The 24,623-nt window shown below is 35.6% G+C and overlaps 3 protein-coding genes and 1 long non-coding RNA gene across 7 annotated transcripts; 2 read left to right on the forward strand and 2 right to left on the reverse strand.

Moving 5' to 3' along the window:
• The first annotated feature begins 1,871 nt into the window (after positions 1-1,871).
• LOC110864487 (growth-regulating factor 8) lies at positions 1,872-4,932 on the forward strand. Its single transcript, XM_022113564.2, has 4 exons — positions 1,872-2,480; positions 2,558-2,701; positions 3,745-3,994; positions 4,284-4,932. Exons 1-4 carry the CDS (start codon positions 2,237-2,239, stop codon positions 4,816-4,818), a joined length of 1,173 nt encoding a protein of 390 aa, XP_021969256.1. The 5' UTR covers positions 1,872-2,236; the 3' UTR covers positions 4,819-4,932.
• A 207-nt stretch (positions 4,933-5,139) lies between these two features.
• LOC110864486 (protein IQ-DOMAIN 1) lies at positions 5,140-7,941 on the reverse strand. Of its 3 annotated transcripts, none has more exons than XM_022113561.2 (4): positions 7,401-7,941; positions 6,485-6,736; positions 6,150-6,236; positions 5,140-6,074 (listed from the first exon to the last, which is right to left on the reverse strand). In XM_022113561.2, exons 1-4 carry the CDS (start codon positions 7,797-7,799, stop codon positions 5,349-5,351), a joined length of 1,464 nt encoding a protein of 487 aa, XP_021969253.1. In that variant the 5' UTR covers positions 7,800-7,941; the 3' UTR covers positions 5,140-5,348. The 3 variants fall into 3 exon arrangements, with proteins under 3 accessions (XP_021969253.1, XP_021969255.1, XP_021969254.1); XM_022113563.2 differs by having other exon boundaries at positions 5,140-6,032; positions 7,401-7,940; XM_022113562.2 differs by having other exon boundaries at positions 5,203-6,068; positions 7,401-7,802.
• Positions 7,942-8,545: 604 nt separating this feature from the next.
• LOC110863694 lies at positions 8,546-11,002 on the forward strand. 2 transcript variants are annotated; one of them, XR_002549293.1, is made up of 4 exons: positions 8,548-8,768; positions 10,137-10,257; positions 10,378-10,472; positions 10,829-11,002. It is a non-coding gene; the product is annotated as an uncharacterized LOC110863694 (long non-coding RNA). The 2 variants fall into 2 exon arrangements; XR_002549292.1 differs by having other exon boundaries at positions 8,546-8,768; positions 10,378-11,002.
• Positions 11,003-18,373: 7,371 nt separating this feature from the next.
• On the reverse strand, positions 18,374-20,707 carry LOC110864485 (NAC domain-containing protein 12). Its single transcript, XM_022113560.2, has 3 exons — positions 20,437-20,707; positions 20,059-20,336; positions 18,374-18,993 (listed from the first exon to the last, which is right to left on the reverse strand). Exons 1-3 carry the CDS (start codon positions 20,687-20,689, stop codon positions 18,421-18,423), a joined length of 1,104 nt encoding a protein of 367 aa, XP_021969252.1. The 5' UTR covers positions 20,690-20,707; the 3' UTR covers positions 18,374-18,420.
• Positions 20,708-24,623: the final 3,916 nt, after the last annotated feature.

Consider the following 24,623-nt stretch of genomic DNA (forward strand, 5'->3'; position numbering starts at 1 on the left):
ATAAATCTCAATTTGTTTTTTTTTTTGTGTGTGAATCCGCGTGTCTGGTGTTGCACAATGTGCCATCATTGCTTTAGAACACCAAATAACCGTACATCTTTTCTTGCTGATTCTTGGCGTGCTACAAGTTTCTTTCTTTTTTAATCATCCGGATACGACAAACTTTCAACAACTGCTATGTACTAAGGATATATTCCGTCAACAAGATAATACACGTGCTTGTATTCCACTCCTTAAACCATAAACAAAGAATAAGATTTGGTACTAGGGGTGCAAATGAGCCGAGCTCAAGCTCAACCAGGTTCGAGCTCGAGCTCGACTCGGTTCGAGCTTTGTTTATAAAGCTTAAGCTCGGCTCGAGCTTTATTTTTAAAGCTCGAGCTCGGATTGTTTGTAGTTTCTCAAGCTTGAGTTCGGCTCGCTTATTATATGCTAATTAATATTTCATAAAAATAATATAAATAATAGATTCGTTTAGCCTCGCGAGCTCGATAAGTGAAGCTCAGGCTCGTTTACTAAACAAGCTTATTTTTAGGTTCGAGCTCGGCTCGTAAACAAGTTTAAATAAGCTTGGCTCGTTTACTAGTCAACTTTAACTAAGGGGTAAATGTTATAATATATTAAGAAAAACTAATAGAGTTAATTACGTTTTTCGTCCCCGTGGTTTGTCAAAAATCACTATTTCAGTCCATTCGTTTAAAAATTGCCAAAACAGACCCCATGGTTTCAATTTCGTAACTATTACAGTTCACCCTCACTAACATGATCCATATATTCTGTTAATTTATTTGAAATGACCATAATGCCCCTGTTATTAAAATTCAAATTAAAACAAATAGAGTTTGTTACGTTTCATATTTCAGGTTTCAGCTCGGGCTCGATAAATAAACAAGTTTTTATTTTAAGCTCAAGCTCGGCTCGAGCTCGATAAAGCTTGGCTTGTTTTGAGCTTTTTCTCAAGTCGATCTCAAGCCGCTCGACTTGTTTACACCCCTACCTGGTACCACTTACGATAGTGTTAACACAAAGGAGTGATTTGCAATGCCGATTAAGATCTCATGTTACCTTTAATAGATTATTGGGTTGTTTGTTTACCTCTTAATGAGGCTCTTAATGCTTCAGACCTCTTACTGGTTCAACACTTAATGGTTCAAACTGTTTGTTTCGCGAGCAGATGTCTGAATGGTTTAGACATTTGCCTCTGAATGGTTAAGTATTATACTGAGTCTGAATGGTTAAGACCTCTAATCTGAATTGGTCAGACATTTACCTCTGAATGGTCAAGCATTATACTGGCTCTTAATGGTTCAGACCTCTTACTGGTTCAGCACTTAATGATTCAGAGCTCTTACTGGTTTAGCACTTAGGGGCTGTTTGGCAACATCTGAATGGTTAAGTGATGAACCAGTAAGAGGTCCGAACCATTAAGTGTTGAACAGGTCTGAACCATTAAGAGCATGTATAATGATTAATCGTTCAGAGGCAAATGTCTGACCAATTCAGATTAGAGGTCTTAACCATTCAGACTCTTGTATAAATCATAACCATTCAGAGGCAAATGTCTGAACCATTCAGACACCTGCTCGTGAAACAAACTGTCTGAACCATTAAGTGCTGAACCAGTAAAAAGTCTGAACCATTAAAAGCCTCATTAAAAGGTAAACAAACAGCCCCTTAATCATTAATCATTCAGAAGTTGCGAAACACAGCTACTATGTGAAATAAATATCATAAATGAGCCACAAATCTTTAGAAATTGAAAATCAAAGTCAAACAACCCAACTGCGAATAGGACCGTAGGATCATAGACATGGGCAGATCTAGATTTCTTGCGTTGACTGTTTATATCACCAATTGGAGTTTGGTGAGCAAGGGGGTGACTGCATCCTGTCAACTCCTTTTTCTTTTCATATGTTTTTCCTTATCACACATTTGAGCACACTCCTGATAAAAGAAAAAGGTTCACCTTTTTCAATTGAACACTTCCAAATTATCTCATCTTTCACCCCCCAAAAGTTAGAGAGAGAAACACCACAACAGGTGTAGTAGGGGACCAAGATTTTAAGTTTTTTGTTTCAATTGTTTGTCATTGTTCTTTAATGGGGGTGAATGTAGGAATCATGGGAACCCTTTTATTATATTCATAGGGTAAGGATACAAGAATCTTTACAAGAAATCTAGCTTTTGTATTTCTTGAAAACCCAAAAAAAAAAAAAAAAAAAATAAAAAAAAAACAATGGGGAATGGGGACACAAACAGAAGCAGTGGAGGGGGGAGTGGAGGATTTGATGATGATTCTAGTGAGGTGGGTAAAGATTCGTCTTTGTATCAGCATCGGTACCAGTATCAGTATTATCGGGACGATCATCACCAGGGTCAGAAGCATCAAGATCCAGTGGATATTGGTGGAGTGTTTGGTAATGAAACTGGTGCCATCAACCATGTTGCATCTGGGATTTGTTTGGAACAACCCAGTACAGGTTTTTAATCTTTTAAATGAAATCTTGAAGCTTTTGTGGATCTTTGTGTCAGAAATTAAATTTTTTAGTTTATACAGGGTCAAATACTACTACTGGGAAAGTGCTTTTCACAGCGACTCAGTGGCAAGAACTTGAGAGGCAGATGATGATCTACAAGTACATTATGGCTTCTATCCCTGTTCCTCCTCAGCTCCTGATACCTTTATCCACTCAATCCAACAGTACTTTCTCTTTTTTTTTAATTAATATTATTATTTTTTGAATATTTTATTTTCATTCTTTATTATTCCTTCTGTCCTCAAAACTATTTGTTTATTTGTGACATTCTTCAAGAAAGTATAAAACTGTCTTGGGATTTCACAAAAATCTTTCTTTTTTTGGTTGCTGATTGTTGTGTGTGATGTAGTGGTGACATTCTTCAAGAAAGTGTAAAACTTTTAACATGGGATTTTACAAAAATCTTTTTTTTTTGTGGTTGATGATTTTGTGTGTATTGTAGATGTGACATTCTTTAAGAAAGTATAAAACTTTGACATGGAATTTTACAAAAAAAAAGTAATAATAATAATAAGGTTGCTGATTTTGTATGTATTTTAGAGGTGACATTCTTCAAGAAAGTAAAAAACTTTGACATGGGATTTTACAAAAATCTTTTTTTTTTGGTTGATGATTTTGTGTGTATTGTAGAGGTGACATTATTTAAGAAAGTATAAACTTTGACATGGGATTTTACAAAAAAAAAAAAAAAAAAAAAAATTGGTTGATGATTTTTTATGTATTTTAGAGGTGACATTCTTCAAGAAAGTAAAAAACTTTGACATTGGATTATACAAAAATCATTTTTTTTTTTTGTTGCTGATTTTGTGTGTAATGTAATGTAGAGGTGATACTCTTCAAGAAAGTATAAAACTTTGAAATGGGATTTTACAAAAATCTTTTTATTTGATTGCTGATGTTGTGTGTATTGTAGAGGTGACATTCTTCAATAAAGTATAAAACTTTGACAATGGATTGTACAAATATCTTTTTATTAGTATTATATTTTATTTTGCTGATTTTGTGTGTAATCTGGAGGTGACATTCTTCAAGAAAGTATACAACTTTGACATGGGATTGTACAAAAATCTTTATTTTTTTGGGTGCTGATTTTGTGTGTAATGTAGAGGTATCATTCTTAAAGAAAGTATAAAACTTTGACATGGGATTTTACAATTTTTATTTTTATTTTTATTTTTTTTATGGTTGATGATTTTGTGTGTTGTAGAGGGGGGTATGGACTTGAGGTTCTCAAGCGGGTCGGATCCAGAGCCGTGGCGGTGTAGGAGAACCGATGGTAAGAAATGGAGATGTTCAAGGGATGTGGCACCTGACCAGAAGTACTGTGAGCGTCACGCACACAAGAACCGACCTCGTTCAAGAAAGCCTGTGGAAATCCAATCTCATAACAACACCAACAACATTATGACCACTAGTGGCCTCAATATTACACCTACTTCCTCATATCAACATCCCAGGTACCATTAATAGATGTGTTTCATATATTCAATGTTTGTTTTGTGTAATTTAATGTTGATAGTTTTGATGTTTTTGTTTGTTATCAGGGGCGGAACCAGAGGGGGGTCAAGAGGGTCCGCTGACCCCCCCGAACATAGAAATTTGCAAGATTTTTATATGTACAATCTGAGATTTTTCTAGGAAAAAATATGTTTTAGACTCTCTAGTTGTAGCCGGTAGTAAAGAAAGTCTTATGATGACCCCCTGACAAAAAAGTTCTGATTCCGCCACTGTTTGTTATGAATGCAGGTGCAATGAATGGTTTATGAAGAGTGGGACTATCCCTGTTGTGTCTTCATCCAACCAACAATTTCAGCAATCAATGAGTTCCGATTCACCTAGAGTCGGATCCAAACGGACCCACATTTTCCCACAAAACTTCGACGAAACTCATCAACATGATTCCCACCTCAACTACTGTAATCTTCAGTTAGATTCGGCAGGTGCTAGACGACAGCATTTCATCGATGCTTGGTCGAAAACCGGAGGCGGAGACAATTGCTCGCTTACTTTGTCGATGCAATGTAGCGGTGGGATCGATGGGAATGACGATCATAGTTTCGGTATAGGAAGTGGAGATGATTTGAAATCACATGACCACTGGTTGAGCCAGGGTTCTTGGATGGGCTCACCGCCTGGTGGACCGTTGGGTGAAGCATTGGGCCTAGGGGTGGCTAGCACTATTAATGGGCCTCTGAATGTGCCATCTAGTTCAACTACAACTACAACTACCACTACAACTACAAGCAGTTCTTGTGATCATGAGTTTAGCTTCATTAGGTAATTTGTTCAGATCATTAGGTGATGTTTTCTAGTTGAATTAGATTTCATTTTGACTTGACAATTTGTTTGTTAATGGAAGATAATCCTAATGCTAATGAATTATGAATTGTTAATTTTCTGTTGGCTTGATCAGGGGCGATGCTTTGAAGGGGCCGGGAGGGGCGCCCGACCCCCCGAACTTTTCGGCCAGTATTGTTATATATGTAGTTTTCGTATAAAAGTTTTTGGGTATATATGTTTTCGACCCCCCGGTTCTATAGAAATTTTTGGGTATATACGTTTTCGACCCCCCCCCCCCCCCCCCCCCCCCCGCGCCTGTAAAAAATTTCAAGCTTCGCCACTGGGCTTGATCATCCATTATTGGTTTGAATCCAGAGTCAATTAATTGTCTGACAATGAACAGAATACATTTAATACTTGATATATGAATGCTGCTACTTCTGATCACTCAACAACTAAACTAGATGTGATAACTCTTAAGTTATTCTGACGGGAGTTCGGTTGGGTCGGGTCGGGTTGAGTCAGGTTAGCTCACCTTAGCCATCTCCGTAAATCAGTAGTAGAACATGGAGAGCTTTCACCGCCGGTGGTGCTGTCCCCCGAACACCATTGTTGTCCCATACCAACATGACCAACTTGAACACTCTTAATACTCGGGCTCCTTAGGTTCTGACCATAATCACAATACCGAACATTGTAATTATCGCATGGATCGGGGACAGGGTAAGCGAGTCGTTTCTTCACAGACCCAACTCGTTCCCTTTCGGGTGTTGAGGGTCTTTGTCTAGGTGTGCTTTGTGACCGTATTTTTGCTTTAGCCGATTCGGTTACACTCATGTAGTTAGGTACAGTCATGTCGTTTGCACACGTACTGTAACGACACATGGACCCCATGACACGTGGGGTTATGCGTAAACTTTGTATGTTTGCATTCAAGTGGCTTCTTTCCTCTTTCATACACCTTGGGCTTGCGGACCGTATTTGTAATGGTACTGTCTTAACCGGTGATGGTGTGATGGGTTGTTGACCAGGTGAAGGACTGTAGTTTGACCTTCGACTCGGTGAGTAATTAGAGATCGACGGTTTGTGTACACCCGAGCGGGAACCGGGCCTTGGGCTATCAATTTCAATGGTTTTTATAGAATCCCTTCTTTGGTTTTCCCATTGTTTTGCTTTTATCCATTGATCTAACCAACTAGCAGTCTCTTCTAGCTCCTTTTCATCCATAGTAGACATGTTTCTGTTAGATATCTGAAACTTGACGCGCGTTTTAATTAGTTTAATAAAACGCGAGTCTAAAGATTTAGACTCGACCATGAAAATTGTGACTACCTTTCGGTTATGCAGTTTGGCATCAAGCTCCTCAAGATTATGTGGTCTGTCACTCCAGTCATCCGGGACACAATTCCCGTCTCTTGACTGCGATACACGATTATTAAAGAGTCAATTACACAGACTGTCCTTGTGGTTTATTGAAAATAACAGCTTTGAGGGTTTTTTTTTTTTTTTTTGTTTTTTTTGTTTTTTGTAACAGTTTCTGTGGTTTTGATTTTGTTAACTCAAAGGTGTTTTCAATAAACCATAAGAACTATCTGCGTAATTAACTCATTATTATTAAATGTAAGATTATTTTAAATATCTATCATCAATGTGGGATGAGTTGTTACCATTCCCATAGACTTCCTCCGTCTTATGTCTTGAACATATTTCGACTCACAAAAAGAAGCGTTTTCATACATCAACGACCTTCTACTTCCATCGTGTGAGAGCCTGGATCGTTGATCATGCACCCGAGATTGAACCCTTAGAAGCGCTTGCATGCATCTTAAAGTAACGACGGCTTGCTTCCTTACATTTTGTCCGCGAATCACCGCTTGAAGCATCACTATCCCCCTCAATGCCTTTGATGCTCTTCTTGCCTTCAATCAAACATGTAACAAAATTTCAAGCATCATGTTTGTCACGTGACTTTTTTAAACCGTTAAATAACTATCTACACAGAAGAAAACATCATATAAAACATGTCTTGTAAGTTGTAACAAAACATCTTTTAAATAACTACCAGCCAAATGCCATACAAAACATGTCTTGTTAACATTATATAAATTCCATGTTACTTTGATACTATTGATATGAACAGTGTTATCTGCATCCAGTCAGTCTTGTTTGTTTATCTTTTTAAAATGGAATCTTTTCATTATGATTACTTGTGCAATGTCACGTGAGTTTCTGCACCATCAACTAACAGTCCAACAAAAGTTTATCATTGTTAAGCATATATGTTTTAAATCTTAAGTAAACATAATTAGTTATAACTTAATGTACGTATAGTAGATTAAGGTTTTGTTTTCACTAGATAGATGTAACTTTGTGTACGGAAGAATCCACCTTAATTTTACAAAAAGGTAAAAACAAGTACTAATGACTAAGAAATTACATAAACAAGTATAATTAAGATTAAAGATTTCACGGTTGTCGACGAGAAAGGTTGGAAGTTCAAATCTTGTAGAGTACAGGTCGTGTTGTATGTATTCTAGAAAAATTTAAGAATATTAAAAAAATAATAATAAAGTAGAAAATTACCAGGTAGCCACGAAAAGATGTCTGAATGATAGTGGCAGCAAAATGATGCTTGACGGAAACAGAAGAAGGTTTAACGGCGAGACGCATAATCTCGAGCGCTGCATGGGGGGTCGTGGTAGCGGCTTTCGCGGTGGCTTCCTTCGTTAAGACGGCGTGATTTTCCTCATGAGAAGTATCATGACTTGATGTATTAACTTTCACTTGTGTGATTTCATGTTGTACATGACTAGTTAATGATTTTCTTGATGACTTTCCAAACAACCATCTTGATCTCTTCTCTCTTTTGTGCAAGATGTTGTTGTCATCAAGATCATCATCTAGTGTTTTGGTAAAAGATTTGTGAGGAGTGAATGCTCTCTTGACTCTTGTGAGCCATGAACCACTTGTTATCTTTCCCATTGATGCTACAAATGAAGTGAAATATTGGTTTGTGAATATGTGATATTTAAGAGGAAAGTGAAAAAGTTTTTAATTGTCCAATGAGGTACCCACTCCAATGGTACAACTACTAATGGATGAGTAAGAATCCAAAGTCCATAGTGCATAAGCCATGAGCCACACCCCATAATTTAATAACAACAAGCCAACATGAGACCATAAAACTAAGCCTGACTGATTTCACGTGGTCATGTACCACCCTTGATCAATGGGTTATGTGGGTCTGGGTCTGGGTCATATACTCTCTCTCATAATCTAATTATGGGTCCTGGTTGGGTGGTTGACTGGGTCAAATGGTTACTTTATATGGTTTGACTTTTGTCTTATTATTTTTTTGGTCCCTCTATTTGTGGTTATGGGTTGGGCTTTTTTAGTTCTAGATGCTTACTTACTATCCAACAGGAATCAAAGTGGTGATTTTCTATGTCACACCAGTCCAATAATAACCCACCAAGTTTGGTTTGTTATATTCACGGTGTGAAGGTATTATTATATTTATTGTTAATAAGATGCAACAAATGTGTAAATGTTTGCAAATAAATATAATAATTCTGTTAGTACATTCTTATTGAAAGTTAATAAGAGAAATCTTGATATATACACTTGATGGTACTTTTTTTTGGCAGGAGTATTGATCTTGCTTGACGGCGAGATAAATATGAGTAGGTGGTTGCACCAACCAACTTGGTTTCTAATGGGCCTACATTAATTCTTCCTCGTAATTAGATGTTAGCCATGATATTAGTTTGTCAAATTAAGAAAAATATTTGTGGCGAACGAGGGAGTTAGTGGTGGAGTGGTTAGGGAAAGACTTGTTGTTTCACTGTCGTGTCTTTGGGCGGGTGGAGGTCGGGTTTCCGCGCATCTGGGAGAGCCAAGGGGCTGGCGGCGGTCGAGTAGTCAACCTTGGCCATAGCGCCTGGTGTCACGGTAGTTGCATGTCGTTCCTTGCCGTTCAAAAAAAAAGAAAAATATTTGTGGTGGTTAGAAAATTTGAGTGAATCCGTTAAAATACGCGAATTCGTATTCGAATTTTCGGATATTAATATTTACTACTAGATTTTTGGATATCTAAAAAACGGATTATCCAATCTTGAACGCACCTAGTTGTAATGTATTTGGACACAAATAATCATACGGGTTTTGGATCTTTTTTATGAGAGTTTTGTAACGAATTACCAATTCTCGAAACACTTTGTTTGATAGGACAAATGTTGTAAGGAATTTTGTAAGATCGTATACCATACATGAGGATAAATGATTATAAAAGAGTCATGTACATGGATGGTCTTTGTGATTTACCAAAATTTTGGATTTGGTACATAGATTTCCAAAATTACAAAGATGGTCCATGTGTTTTATACTTCTTAACGTGTTTAATCGTCAATTTTTTTCCAAAAGTACATGGATGGTCCATGTGGTTTGCCATTTGTGACACATATAGTCCTTAACTTGAACATGCTAAAACACTTTAAATTTGTTGATTGGGAACTAAATGCATTACAAAGTGCAAACCATAGGAACCATCCATGTACTTTTGAAAAGCTAGGATGGGTCATCCGTATACTTTAATCTAAGTAAGAAATCAACATGCTTCATAAATATGTTTAGTTGTGCTGTGTTATGTTTTACGTCAATTCCTACCCTATGAGATAGACGTGTTCTTAGAAAAAGATACGAAATTGTTTCAAGAGAAATGTTGCAAACACAAGGTCTACCATTCTACTTCTATATCTTATTGTTGTTTGTTGAATTCAAATGTAATTCGTATCCAAATTTATTCTATTGTAGTTTCTTTTCCAAAGTGTTTTATTAAATAATTGTGAACAACATTCTTCTATAGTAGTCATATATAATTATATATTTTGTTTTGTCGTCATGTTAAGTTCCATCACTCCGATTTGCTGTGATTGATCGTCCCATATGTGAATTCTCGAGTTTTATTCTTAAGATGGAAGTAAGAACAAATGCAAAAAGTTATTACGTTCTCGGTCGGTTTATAAATCCTTAATTGATATATCTCTTTTACTATAGTGTTGTTATTATTATAAGATAGTATCGGATGCGATGGAAGTTGTTTTTAAGGTATCTTATTGATAATTTCTATATTGTGTATTGGCTTTGTTAGATATTTAGGTTAAAGCACTTTATGTTGTGGTAAATTGGATTAGAGGAGGTAGTTTTTTTGTTTTGCATATTTCTAAAATTATCATTTTTTGTTTTGTTTTTATAAATGTTCATGATGCTTGAAGGGAATAATATTAGTCCGTAGTTAATCAACTTCAGTGAATGTTGCAGCCGATACTCCCTGCAGAAGGAAGAGTGCCACCTAGGATAGGTAATGTTGGCACATGACATGTATAGCAAACAAACTTATTGAACATGGGGCTATTATCACTTATATAGTGTCATATTGCAGGTATTTCTATTTCTTTGTTTTTTTTTTTTTTTTGACATTTTCACTTATCATTCATGTTTTTGAAATAAATCATAGCATTTGGTTAAATCTCAAAATGATTCCTTTTTATCATGGTGACAGTGAATGGGTAGAGTGGCATACCTGTCTACTTGCAAGTACAGATTATGCTTCAAGCTGTCTTGATCTCTGTGGAGGCAGATAAGTGGCTTTGGGAGGTATGAACAACAGAATTGATATATTTAGGGAAAATGTGGTTGAAAGATGATAACCCAACAGTTAAGGATCTCATTCTACAACTTCGATAAATTAGGGGGTTTTTTCAAATAATGCTTACTAGATGTTTGAAGACCGACAAATGTCCAAAGAAGCAACACTGTGGACATTTGTCCAAAGAACGACAAATGTTCACAGTGCTACTTATTTGGACATTTGTCGGTCTTCAAACATTTCGGAAGCATTATTTGAAAACACGCCTGCATTTATCGGAGCTGTAAAATGAGATCCTTCACTGTTGGGTTATCATCTTTCAATCCCATTTTCCCTAAATTTATCGATTTTGTTTTTCATGCAGGGATGTAATGAAATGATTCCTTTCAATTGAATAGACGGTCACTTGCATCCTCTCGAAGGGTTATGGAGTGCTTTATTGAAATCTTTTGTGTTTTATATTAAAATGCCGAAGTTGTTGTTGAAATATTATAAGTAAATAATACGGTTTTGGATGAAGCCGCGCATCGCGCGGGCATTAACCTAGTTATCTATAAATTCAATTACGCTTTTGTATTTTCAATTCCTCAATTTTCAAAACATTCTCTTTAACTCGTTTTCTCTCTTTTTTTTTCTTTTAAGTGAGTTGAACCTCCCTAAAGCTACACGCCGTGTTGAACACTTGTCCAAAGGGACTCACCATTTGAGTAGGGGACCAAGACCGTCAGACTTGTGGCCAGACCAACCTCACAACACGGGGAAGGTTTGTGGGAGGTGGTTAGGGTTTTTCGAACTTCTCCACCTCAGCCGCGTTGTGGATGCTCTAGTTACAATTCATTACATTCATTAAGAATTTTACCAATGAGAAGGTAGAAGAATGTGACATGTGATGATTTACCATTCAGAGGTTACCTTTTAACCATTTAGACTTGAGGTTACCTCTTATTCATTTAGAGGTTTTAAACCATTAAGAGGTAGCATCTGAATGGTCATTAATAGCCTACCAAACAGCCCCTAACATTATATAGTAAGGATCAAAGATATTTTACAAAACCTGAAATAAAATAAATAAAAAAGCTAAGAAGTCATCATACAATGACAGGTGTTTAAGGTGGGATTAAGTAAGAAGGGTAATTTTGTCCAAGAGAAATGTCCGTAACATTGCAAGTCACATGCCTCGAAACATGCACATGCAAATCAAATGTTACCCCTACCCATTTTATAAATGTCCGTAACTTTTTTATACATCATTTATTTAAAAAAAATTATACCACAAAATCAAGCGTCATTTTATCTTTAATATCAACTATATTGTTATACTTTTGGAAAACAAATTTGAAAAATGTATAAAACACAATAAACATGACGTAAAACGAAATAAGTATTAAACCAAAAAACACAATGGAAAGTAGAGTAAAAACACAACGGAGAACAGATAAACACGATGTACAGCAGACTAAAACACAATTGACAATAGACTAAAACCACAATGGACAACATACATTAGATTAAACACAGTGGACAACAGAACAAAAAACACAATGGAAAAACAGAGTAAAACACAAGAGGGACTAAACACAATTACTAGAACCTATAACACAATATACAGAAAACTCACCTGGTTGAAAGATACAATAATCAAAACTAATAACACAATGTATATAAAACTCAAACATAACACCATCTTCACTATGGCATACATTGTATTATATTATAAGTTCTGATAATAAATACACAATGGACAGAACCCAAAATAATATTGTCCTATAAATTCTGATAATAACACAATGTGTAGAAACCCTAATAAAAACGTAATAACCAAAACTCAATTAAAAAACACAAATACCAGAAAATTAAACACAATGTATTAAAATCCTATCTTCATTGTGTCATACAGTGTGCTATTGATTCTGATAATAAAAACACCATGGACAGAACCCAAAATAACATTGTGTTATAGGTTCTGATAATAACACAATGTATAGTAACCTTAATAAAAACGTAATGACCAAAACCCAGTTGAAAAACACAATGACCTAAACCTTTAACACAATGCAAAGAAAACACATCTTCATTGTGTCATACATTGTGTTATATGTTTTGATAATAAAAACACAATGAACAAGAACCCAGAATAACAGTGTGTTATAGGTTCTAACAATAACACAATGTATAGAAACCCTAGTAAAAACGTAATGACCAAAACCCAGTTGAAAAACATAATAACCAGAACTTTTAACATAATATCTAGAAACCCAAAAATGTAATTTTTTAATTTTATTTTTATATAGAAATATCATACTCATATTAAAGATAAAAAAACATTCGTTATTATGGTGATTTTTTTCTTTTGTAAAAACAATATTGTATGAAAAAGTTACGGACGTTTTAAAACAATGAGGGAATTGACACGTGCCTTGCATGTGAAAAAGAAAGTTAACAAATATAGGATATTATCTTTATGCCCTTCTCCTATTTGTTTTCATCTAAAATTAATCTCAACTCTCTATATCTAAGATTTTTTTTTATTTCGTTTACTTCTTTTTATATGCCAAATATTTAATCACACACGAGATTATGACAATATAACTACATTATAGCTTAGTGGCATCTTGAGGGTGGGACAAGACTTATGGTCATTAGGTCATGGGTTCGATTCCCACAAAGGGGGTTTTCCCAGATTTATTGGGTTTCCTCGTGAATTGGTGTATAGGCATTATTGCCTAGTGAAGATGGATATGATCGGATGGTTCCGCTGGTGGTACAATGATACTCTAGTGGTTCGTCAGTGATCCAAATTTTGCCGTTCAAAAAAAAAAAGAAGTAAACGAAATAAAATATTGCTATAAAATCAAGTCTTTTAGAAATTATTGATATTTCACACGATTATATAAAATGCTAATTATACTTAATTTTTCTATTTTAGGTTTTAGTTATATGTGGTGTACAAAGTTTTTCTCTCAAGTTAACACTAAAGTTATGATATATTTTTTTCTAATTAGATTAGATCTATTCTAATAACTAGATTGAAATTTGAAATCAAAACTAGAAATTTGAAATTTGCTCCCAGTGCAACTTATATACGATTTATTACATTACTAATCTTTCTATACTAATAAATGAAAATCTTTTTCGGACGCGTGTCACTTTCTAGTGTTTTCTCACCTTATTTTCCTATTTATCTCTCATATTAAATAATAATAATAATAATAATAATAATAATAATAATTTTAAAACAAAAATTAGATAAGAACAAATATTTGTTTTCTATAAATAAATTTAAACAAAAATTTAGATAATAAACATATTAAATAATAATAATAATAATAATAATAATAATAATAATAATAATAATAATTTCAAACAAAAATTAGATAAAAATAAATATTTGTTTTTGTATAAATAATTTTAAAAAAATTAGATAAGGATCATATTTAATAATAATAATAATAATAATAATAATAATAATAATTTCAAACAAAAATTAGATAAGAATTAATATTTATTTTTTTATAAATAATTTTAAACAAAAAATTAGATAATGATAAATGTTTGTTTTAATATCATTGAATATTTTTAATGTATTATTCAATGTAAGTGTAAAAAAATTTTCGAATACAATTATTCATTCAAAATTTATATATTAGCATCTTATTAAAAAGATATTCGGTTAAACATCAAAGTAAAATATTCGAAATAGGAATATGTATATGTTATTTAAATATTGCTTATAATATATCTCTATATGATAACGGTATTCATTTTTATAGTTGATGAAATATATAAAACCATGGGGATCAATCTTTATGTTTTTGTATCGTCTCTTGAATACAAATTTGAGATGAGTGTTTTATGACTAAAATAAACAAATAACTAACTAAGGGGCTGTTTGGCAACTTCTGAATGAGTAAGGGGTTGTTTAATAGGTAAATAGTACATCAAAGTTTATTTTTAAAACATAAATTTTGACCGCTGTATCTGTTAACATATGACATTATATTTTATTCAACACGTGTAATACACGAGTATTTTTAAAGATATATCTTTTTATTATTTATTATATATTATATAAAATTAAATTTATGCATCCCGTGTAATGTACGGGGTTTAAACCTAGTTTATTTTACAAAAACAGATTTAAAGAGGGAAGTTCACCTGTCAAAAAAATAAAAAAATTAAAAGAGGGAATTTTATATATCATCCTCTAAACTTTCAAAATACTATATTTGCTTAAAACATCGATTGATCGATACATAATATGTAATGCTTTTTAAGCATGATTTAAAGAAATCTGATAATCTATAAGTTTAAAAATGGAATTAACATAAATAATACTTTCAGGCCGCAGCTAGGTTTGTTCGCAAGCCGATCCGAGTCGGGCTAGGATAAGTTCGGGCTTGGCTCGATTATAAACCGAGCCGACTCGACTCAAATTTGAAATCGAACTGAAAATCTTAGCTCGAGCTCGGCTTGGTTTTAACCGAGCCGACCCGGATTTAAAAATAAATATTAATACATAGCTAAATATCATTCAATAGTTTAAAACGACATGTCAAAAAAAAGTTCAACCTACTATGTTACAAGCTAAATTCAAGTTCAACATATACAAAATAAATTCTAATTGAAAATACAATATAAGTTCATTAACATCCTAATCAACCCTTAAATATATCATAGATTCATAACTGCACTTCGAAATACTTGCAAATAATAACTAATTTAGTAATATATATATATATATATATATATATATATATATATATATATATAGGGGACCGCTAGAATGAGAACCACCTCGAGTTGTAAGAACCGCGAGAACTACACCCCACGGAGGGGCGTTCGGCGCGATTTTTTTTTTTACAAGTAGATGTGTGCATTATAAACACGGCCGTAAAAAATCACGGCGAACGCCCCTCCGTGGGGTGCAGTTTTTTACACCTCAAGTTTGGTGTTTTTTAATTTTTTTTTCTTTTTTCTTTTTTTTTCACCAAACTTGAGGTGTAAAAAACTACACCCCACGGAGGGGCGTTCGCCGTGATTTTTTACGGCCGTGTTTATAATGCACACATCTACTTGTAAAAAAAAATCGCGCCGAACGCCCCTCCGTGGGGTGTAGTTCTCGCGGTTCTTACAACTCGAGGTGGTTCTCATTCTAGCGGCTCCCTATATATATATATATATATATATATATATATATAGGGGTGGGATCTGGGAAAAACGACTAAAAGTGTGAAAACGGTGAGAACGATTTTGGTGTTGACATGTGGCGTTGATGCTAACTTACGCTAAGAGTATTATTCTCAAAAAGTCCATGCACATGCCACTCACATGCAAAAAACCATCCACATGCAAGTCATATGCATATTTCACCATCCTTTTTAAACTCCCGTAACTTTTTATACATGATTATTTTTTAAATAAAAAATACACCATAAAATCGAGTGTTTTATTATCTTTCCAACGAGTATACTGTTGCTATACTTTTGAAATAAAAAAATGACATGAACTGGCTGTTCAAATAAAAACGCTAACACCCAGTTCAGAAAAACGTCATGAAAATACCTAGTTGAAAACGCCATAAAACACATAGTTCAAAAAAAAACCCATGAAAACATAGTTGAAAACGCCATAAAAACACTCAGTTCTGAAAACGTCATAAAAAACTAGTTGAAAATGCCATAAAAATACCCACTTCAGGAAAACGCCATAAAACACTCACTTTAGAAAAACGCCATAAAACGTTGAAAACACCATAAAACGTTGAAAACGCAATAAAAAAACAAAGTTCAAAACCCCACAAAAAACCCAGTTCATTTTTTTCGAAAAATATATCAATAGTATACTTGTTGGAAAGATAAAAAACACTGAGTTTTATGGTGTAATTTTTTTTAGAAAAATAATCACGTATAAAAAAGTTATTGGCGTTTAAATATGATGGGGAAAATGACATGTGATTAACATGTGCACCCTTGTTTGGATCTTCCAATTTTACCCCTCCTGGTAGTTCTAAGGTTCCCATTATTTAGAAAAATGTCACCGCATCATCTTAGACACAAATCACAAAGACCTTATGGCTGAAAATCATTCTCACGGTTTTCACACTTCAAATCGTTTCCTCTTGATCCCAACACTATATATATATATTTAAGTTTAAATAAAGCATATTAAAAGTAAAATAATCCGAGTTAAGCCGGGCCGAGCTAACAAGCGAGCCGAACCGAGCCAGTTTAGCTCGTTACGAACCAAGCCGAGTCGGATCAACTCAGTTTCAAACCGAGCCATATCGAGGGAGCTTTTTGTGAGCTAAATCCAAGCGAGCTTCGAACCGCGACCTTTTTGTACAACCTAGCCACAGCTATGGGATAAAATATGGGTTCAAGAAAAAGAAGAAGACTAGACTAAGCTGGGCTGAATTGATATTGGGCTGAACTAACTACGTGGGCCGAACCACCTTAAAAACAAGAAAAAAAGAATCAAATATAGTCAAGAATTTCTAGCGGTTGTGGAACACAAAGTCAGGTAAGATTATATGTTTTAATATTGAGATTCAATGATGTGTGATCACAACAACGAAAATAGTAAACGAGGAATGTTGTTCAAGGAGAAAATTATTATATTATTCGATGCATAAATCATTTGTAATAAGAACTAAGAATTTAAATGAGACAATTAAGAAATTAAGGACAACTAAATAGAAATTCAAGGAAATCTTCAAAATCCGTCTGAGTTGTATTGCCGTTTTTTATTCACACGTCTGTCACACTATTCGTATATGATTCATTAATTGAGCTATTTGTCCTAGTCATGTATGATTATAAAATTGTGAAAATTTGTATTTTTATAGATGTTGTATGGTTTTTACTCGTAAGGTTAATTATTGCTGATTTTTTGTGTCATTTCATCTTACTGGTTTGCTATGAGTAGTGTCTTACTATTGTAAGTTTTGGGACAAGTTCGAGATAAGCTTATTTAATCGTGTTTGAGCTAGGATTGCCTAAACTCATCCCAAACCGCAACTCCCCCCCCCCCCCTCCCCCCTCCATTGCCATCCCTAAAGATAATTATTTATGTGTAGTCGAAATTGGAAGTGATTGTTTGTTTCTCATCTTCGTAACCGGTCTCATCTCTCACATGTTTTTGTGTGTTTCGTGTTTCTTCATTTCAATTCAATTGAATGATAGTGTAATTTTATTTAATTAAACTTTTGAACTTGCTTTTATAATCCAAGAATATGTGTAATCCTAACCATATGATTCTTGTGGGCATGATATCCTTCTTACACTACATATCTAGGTTATTTAGATTTTTCATAACCCGAAGAGGGTCATTCAAGATCCAAAAACTAGCCCTGAACAAACAAAAGTATATTTGGATCTTGTAAGAGTTGAACTGAAGTTATTGAACTATTAAAACTACCAAACAAAATCCGTTAGGCTCGTCGCATAGGTGGGAGAGTTACTCTGCGACCACCCTCCGATGGATACGTATTTGGAGATGAAGGAAAGAATAAGAAAGTATGGTTCGGTGAGGAACCTTTTTTGTACTTGTGAAAGGGTATTTATACCTTTGGTAAATTGATGACGTATGACCGTGGTCTCCACCGGACCTATCGGTATTAGAGTTAGTTATCCGGTGGGACCCATGAAGCCGGAGCATGTGTGACTTTAGTAAGTGAGTAACGGCATTTTGGGAAATCGGAGTAGGTTATGATCCTGCCTAGAGAGTCATTACCTCTTCAGTCATCATTGTTACCCATCAAATTTAGATATCCGTTCTTGGTAAACATGCATATACGTATGTATGGATAACCTTAGCAAGTAACCGGAACTTAGTTCATCACGATATTTTCATCATTTGACTTTAATTCCAACAACTTAAACCTTATATAATTTATTCTTTTGTATCCAAGTATATATTACATTACATCGTATATGGTATCCTTAAAACATATAAACATTATACCGACAAGTTATATAGCGGATCAAGCGATGATCGCCTACCTAAACTCCAAACATCTACCTCGTTAGACCCCGAAAGATCCGTCACATTATGGTGATCAACAGAGAAATTACACAAGTTCTCGTCGGATAAGTGTTTGGCTTCCTCCATTTGGCCATCAAGCTGGGAAGCCACAAACCTGTCTACATCTGCCCAATTATTACACTGATCAAAATCATCACACATGGAATTATAGTTCTTGAGACTTGGCCCTTGGTCGAAAGTGGTTGAGCTCACAGGAGGAGATGTGGTCATCGTGGGACTGTTAAGTCCCGGGAGGTGAGCGAATTGGTCGCTGATCATAGGGTTCATGAATTGTTGCATATCATCTTGGGTGGTGTTAAAATTCTCAATTTCTTGCTTGCAAGAGTGGCTACCATCCATGTACATGAGTAGTTGTTCAAGAACACTATCTTTGTTTAACGATCGATGGGGAATATCGAAGGATTTGTGGTAGTTTTTCTTCTTGAACACGCGGCATACCACCCATCCTTCTTCATGAGCACATGAGTCGCACAAGCTAGAATGTGCCTGAATCACAAGTACATTTTTAAACACAAATTAGTCCTTGTTGATCATAAGTGTATTGTATACATATATATCATAATCAAAAGAAACAATAATGACACTACCGGATGGAAGTTTTGTATTAGTAGGTGGTTTAGAAACTGAGACTCGTACTTCTAGGTGTAATCTGACTTTTCTAGTACTTCTAGGCAACTTGTCACGTAGGAAATCTGTCAGCATTTCTGACTCATTTCCTACGGATTTTAATAAATTTGTTTTAAAATATCATATAAAATGTATAACATATATATTTTTTATGCATTCCGTAAGTAATTTGTCGGAATTTCCGACACTCATCCTACGAATAGTAATAAATAAATTCAAAAATAACATATATTTTTTATAAATAATAAAACTTTATATTTTAATATCATTTATTTTATTTATTATGAATATTTTTTTTATAAATTGGAATCCTACACATTTCCTACTAATCGTTAAAATGAAAACGAATTCCATCTGAATTCTGTGGGGAATTTCCGACACTTTTCTTACGCATACCAATTCCTACAAATTTTCGACAAGTGCTTAAAATAAAAACGAATTCCGTAGGAAATACGTGGGAAATTTCCGACACTTTTCCTACGCATAACAATTTGTGGCTTTTTTGTCGCTTTTTTTGTCACAAAACTAAGTCCCTTTCTTCTTCGTTGGAATTTCGTGGGAAAAGTGTCAGAATTTCCGTTTGTAGAAAATGCGTAGGAAATTTTGATAGAAATCGTAGCAGTTTTCTAGTAGTGTACCACTATATGCGAACTTGACAAGTTCGCTTAGGTTGCGAGTGAACTCCATGAAGTTTGGTGAAAAACTAACTCTACTGAGTTCACTTGTTGCCCAAGCAATCTCGCCGAGATCGCTTATAAAGTAGAGAAGTGTCTAAAAGTGTAAAAAGTTCCAACAAACACGTAGAAGTACAATTGTTTTTCCTATACTACCTACTTCCAAAAAAATCAAGACACCTACCCCCTCAACTAACATCATGTGAATGTTCAAAGTCTAATTAAGTTATTTTGAGAAACAGAAACTTACAGTTGAATCTTGGGTTGGAATGATATTATCATCAAGCCTATATTCATGCATAATCCAATCAGATTTCTGGCCATGAGGTGCCCTCCCTTTGTAAAACACAAGGGTCTTCCTCATCCCAATTCTATGAAGGCTACTATGTATCACCTTATCTCGTCCGGTGGCTTTCCAGAAACCAGCGGCTGTGGCGCGATTCGTTCGGGTCCCAGTCGGATACTTCTTGTCTTTGTGACTAAAAAAGTACCAATCATTCTGAGGGGTGGAGCCTATATTGCATTTATCTACAAACACAAACCGAAAGGTCAACTTGTTTTTCCAAAAGGAATTATCAAAATCATGATGATTAAATGAATGAATGAGGATTGAGGAAGTTCAAAATACCTTGGATGTCCCAAGGTTCAAGCTTATTAAGATCAACCTCTCGAATAACATCAAGATCAATCGTTTCGCAAGCAACCTTCTTCCTCAAGTAATAATGAAGTAACTCTTCTTCTGTCGGGTGGAAGCGAAACCCTGGAGGCACCTTCGACTGACCATTTACGTTCATCGATAGATTAATCCCTTCTTTTGACATAGATATTGATTTGGAATATGATGTATCAAAATATGTGCGTAAACATGGTTGTAGTGACATGAATTTATATATGTAGAGAAAAGGGTTAAAAAAAAGGCATAAGATAGTAACATAGCAACCACCATTTTTGAACAAGTATTTTTTATCATTGAAACACTTGTAACAACGATTAGTTATAACTTACAGGTGATGTGAGTACACTTTCACTAACCAGAAAACAGTACATCATAATCAGCAAAATACTATAAAGAGACCCCACTAGGGTTGAAAACAACAAACTACCTAAACACAACAACAACACACACATGAAGAAAATAATAGTAATAATAATAAGTGGTATGTGGGAATGTGAGCAGGAGACTTGCCTCCATCTTGACAATGACATTGGACCTTAAAATCTCTAAGAAAACAATCACTCAAACAACCGAGAGAGAGAGGACGACAAACTGTAACATAGTTAAGATATAATAAATTATTTTGAAGATGAAAATGATGATGAGGGTTTGAAGAAATTTCCCACTTTCATCATTCTAGTAACAACTATAAGAAAATCATAACCAACTTTACAACTTTTTACCACTGATGTCGTTGGTTACTAATCATCAACAGTTGACATTTCGTTGTCGAGCTTGTATTATCAGTATAACGTAGAGGTTACAAGAACTATTAGGGAGACATTTATTTGCTATTGAATTTTTGCTGCACGAGAAAATCGACGGCAACTTTTGGTTGGATTAGCTACAGACATATTTTGCTAGGTTTTACTACAAAAGTTCCGTCTTGAAAGAAACTTGTAGTAAAACCGAGAAAATAAATGTTTATAAAAATAGTTTAATAAATATGGGGTAAAACTAGTTAAATAAATCACAAATAAGAAATAACTAGAAAATAAAACAAGATCTTCGTTATGTGTTAAGTCTCTTAAATATATTGTATGTTTGGGAATTTCCATACCTGTCTTTAAGTTATGCTATTCCAAGACAAAAGGCTTCTTAGATTATTGATAACAGCTTATTATATACATAATTCATGCATAACATGCACCTAGTTTACCTTTGAAATTTGAAGGGTGGTAATTAATATTGTTTCATTGTTTGGTGGTTTGAGCATTGAGATAAAAGAATTAAGATTGAAGAGGAATAACACAAATTGTAAAATACGATTTCAAATCGTAATCTTACAATTCATTACACACTTAGGTAGTGTTTGGTATGCAGGAATGAGAGATGGAATGGAATGAGTGATTACGAGTGAATGAAGAAAATAGTGTTTGGTTGGTCAATGGAATGGAATCACCCATTCCAAAATGCATTCCATTCCCTCAAAATCATTCCTTCCACCCCCCATGTTTTTTTTCATTCCGTCCCCTCTTGCACCATTCATCAACAACACCACAACCCACGACCTTCGCCACAACCCACCACCACCACCCACCACCGACGCCATCGCTGCCACCCGCCACCACCTCACCCCGACAGCCGCCACCGCCGCCGCCGCCACCCACTCGCCACCGTTATCACCCACAGCTGCGACCAACCGCCAATGCCACTTGCCGCTGCCGCCAACCACCGTCGATGCCACCACCACCGCCACCAGCCGCCGCCGCCGCCGCCACCTTTGCTGCCACCCACCACCAACGGCCACCTTGTCGCCGCCACCACTCGTCGTCACCGCCGCACCGCCACTCGCCGCCACAACCACCACCACCACCCATCACCGCCGCCGACACCCACCACCGCCACCTATAGCCACCCACAATCACTACCACCGACCACCACCACCACTCACCGCTAATTTTATTACTCCGTTTTTCATGCCTACTGTACAATACACAATAATAATTCATTCCATTCACATGGTAACCAAACAAGACATGGAATGGTAATGATCCATTGCATTCACTCGTCCATTCCATTACCTCGTCCATTCCATTCATTCGTCCATTCCATTACCCCATACCAAATAGAACCTTAGCTCTATTAGACTAACAATATTTACGGATATTATGCATATATTTTAGGAGATAATTATGTATCATTATTGTGATTTATCCTTTCCTTGTATTCTGTATATTCCATCCCTATTTAGAGGGATCTTGTGAATGAGAGGAGGCAACCCGAAAATCATAGAAACATAACAAGTTTTATGGTATCTGAGCCCTAGCCGTCGCCATCCTCTTTGTTTCCTGCTTTCTTTTTTTTTTCCCGGCCTGCAACCTGTTTCTACGGCCATGACTGACAAACAACAGGCCCCTCCTTCGTCCCCTGCTACTACCAAACAACAGTCCCTACATCCAGCCTACACCGTTACCAACATCCAGACGAAAGTTCGAACTCTTGATGGCACGAAGGTCTCCTATGCCTCGTGGGTCAAGTTGTTTAAACTTCATGCCAGGGCATACAAAGTTCTGGATCATATTGATGGTTCGGATCCTCCTGAGGAATCCGATGATAATCATGAAAGCAGGTTTGAGATTGATGCACTTGTCCTTCAATGGATATATGCGATTGTGTCTGATAATCTCGTCGTTCGTATTTTTGACAACGACGGTACCGCACGTTCCGCGTGGGTAAAGCTTGAGAATCAGTTTCTCAATAACAAAGGGTCGCATGCCACGACTCTTGAACATGAGTTTACTACTTTGACTCTTGGGGCATGTTCCTCGTTAGAAGAATATTGTCAAAAGTTGAAAGAAATCGCTGACCAGTTGGGTGATGTCGGATTTCCTGTCAGTGAGGGTCGGCTGGTGATGCAGTTAGTCCGAGGACTGCCTGCGGAGTATGACGTCACAGCGGCTATTATTAACCAAACCTCTCCTTCGTGGGATGATGTAGTCCTTGAAACAATGGACAAGATTGTCCAAATTCGAGATCGTCTAAAAGCTGCCAGGGATAGGCAGAAAAGTTATGCTGATAAGAGGCGAAAACCTCTAAAGTTTGAAGTGGGCGATAAAGTCTTATATCACCCTGGAAAGGTGTGATGCGTTTTGGTAAGAAGGACAAGTTAAGCCCAATGTTTATTGGACCATTCGAGATTATCGAATGTGTCGGCAGTGTAGCTTATAAGCTAAACTTGCCTGAGGAGCTAAGTGGGATTCACAATGTGTTCCACATCTGTAATCTAAAGAAGTGTCTAGCTGATAAATCGTTAGCAATGTCTCATAAAGAAGTACAGATTGATGAAAGCATGAGGTTTGTTGAAAGACCTATATCGATCGAGGATCGGCAGGTTAAAATGCTCCGAAGGAAGCATGTACATATAGTAAAGGCTAAATGGGATGCCCGTAGAGGCCCTGAATATACGTGGGAAGTTGAGTCCACTATGCGACAAAAGTACCATCACTTATTCCAGTAAATCTTGGGGTTGAGATTTCTTTTAAGGGGGTGAGGATGTAACACCACGTAAAAACGTGTCCAATTATGTAAAGACACGTGTCCTAAACTCTAAATATGTGAAAGATTGAGTTTAAAGGACTAAAGTCGCCAAACAATGAAAATATGTATGCGAAGGGACTAAAAGTGTCAACATGCCAAACTTGTGCCTCTGAATGACCACACATGAAGAATATATTCTTAAACGAGTGATTAATTGGATATAAGAAGCCGTTTATGAAAATAATCGAAAGATTATAAACTACAGGGGTTAAACGTGTCAACATGTTAATTCTTACCTCTGAGTGACCTTTTGTGACAACTCGTATTTAGAACCTATCGTTGTGTAACATATGTGAACTTGATTGACTAAGCGAATGATTATTGAATGTTATGTGATATGTGTTTTAGTGATTATGTACATGATACGTTATGTGTATGTATATAAGTTACATGAAACTCGAACCGCACAACACCTACACACTCGACCGCACAAGCCTTTGGGCCGTATCACTTGTATCCGGTTAGATGGCAGCCCAAGTGATGGGTTCGGCCCATCCTACCTTAGCCGATTAACATAAGGGGGTGTTGTAACCATTCCCCACTTTTTACAAAATCACAAC

This window comes from Helianthus annuus, chromosome 6, assembly GCF_002127325.2.
Source record: "Helianthus annuus cultivar XRQ/B chromosome 6, HanXRQr2.0-SUNRISE, whole genome shotgun sequence".
Lineage (NCBI taxonomy): Eukaryota > Viridiplantae > Streptophyta > Magnoliopsida > Asterales > Asteraceae > Helianthus > Helianthus annuus.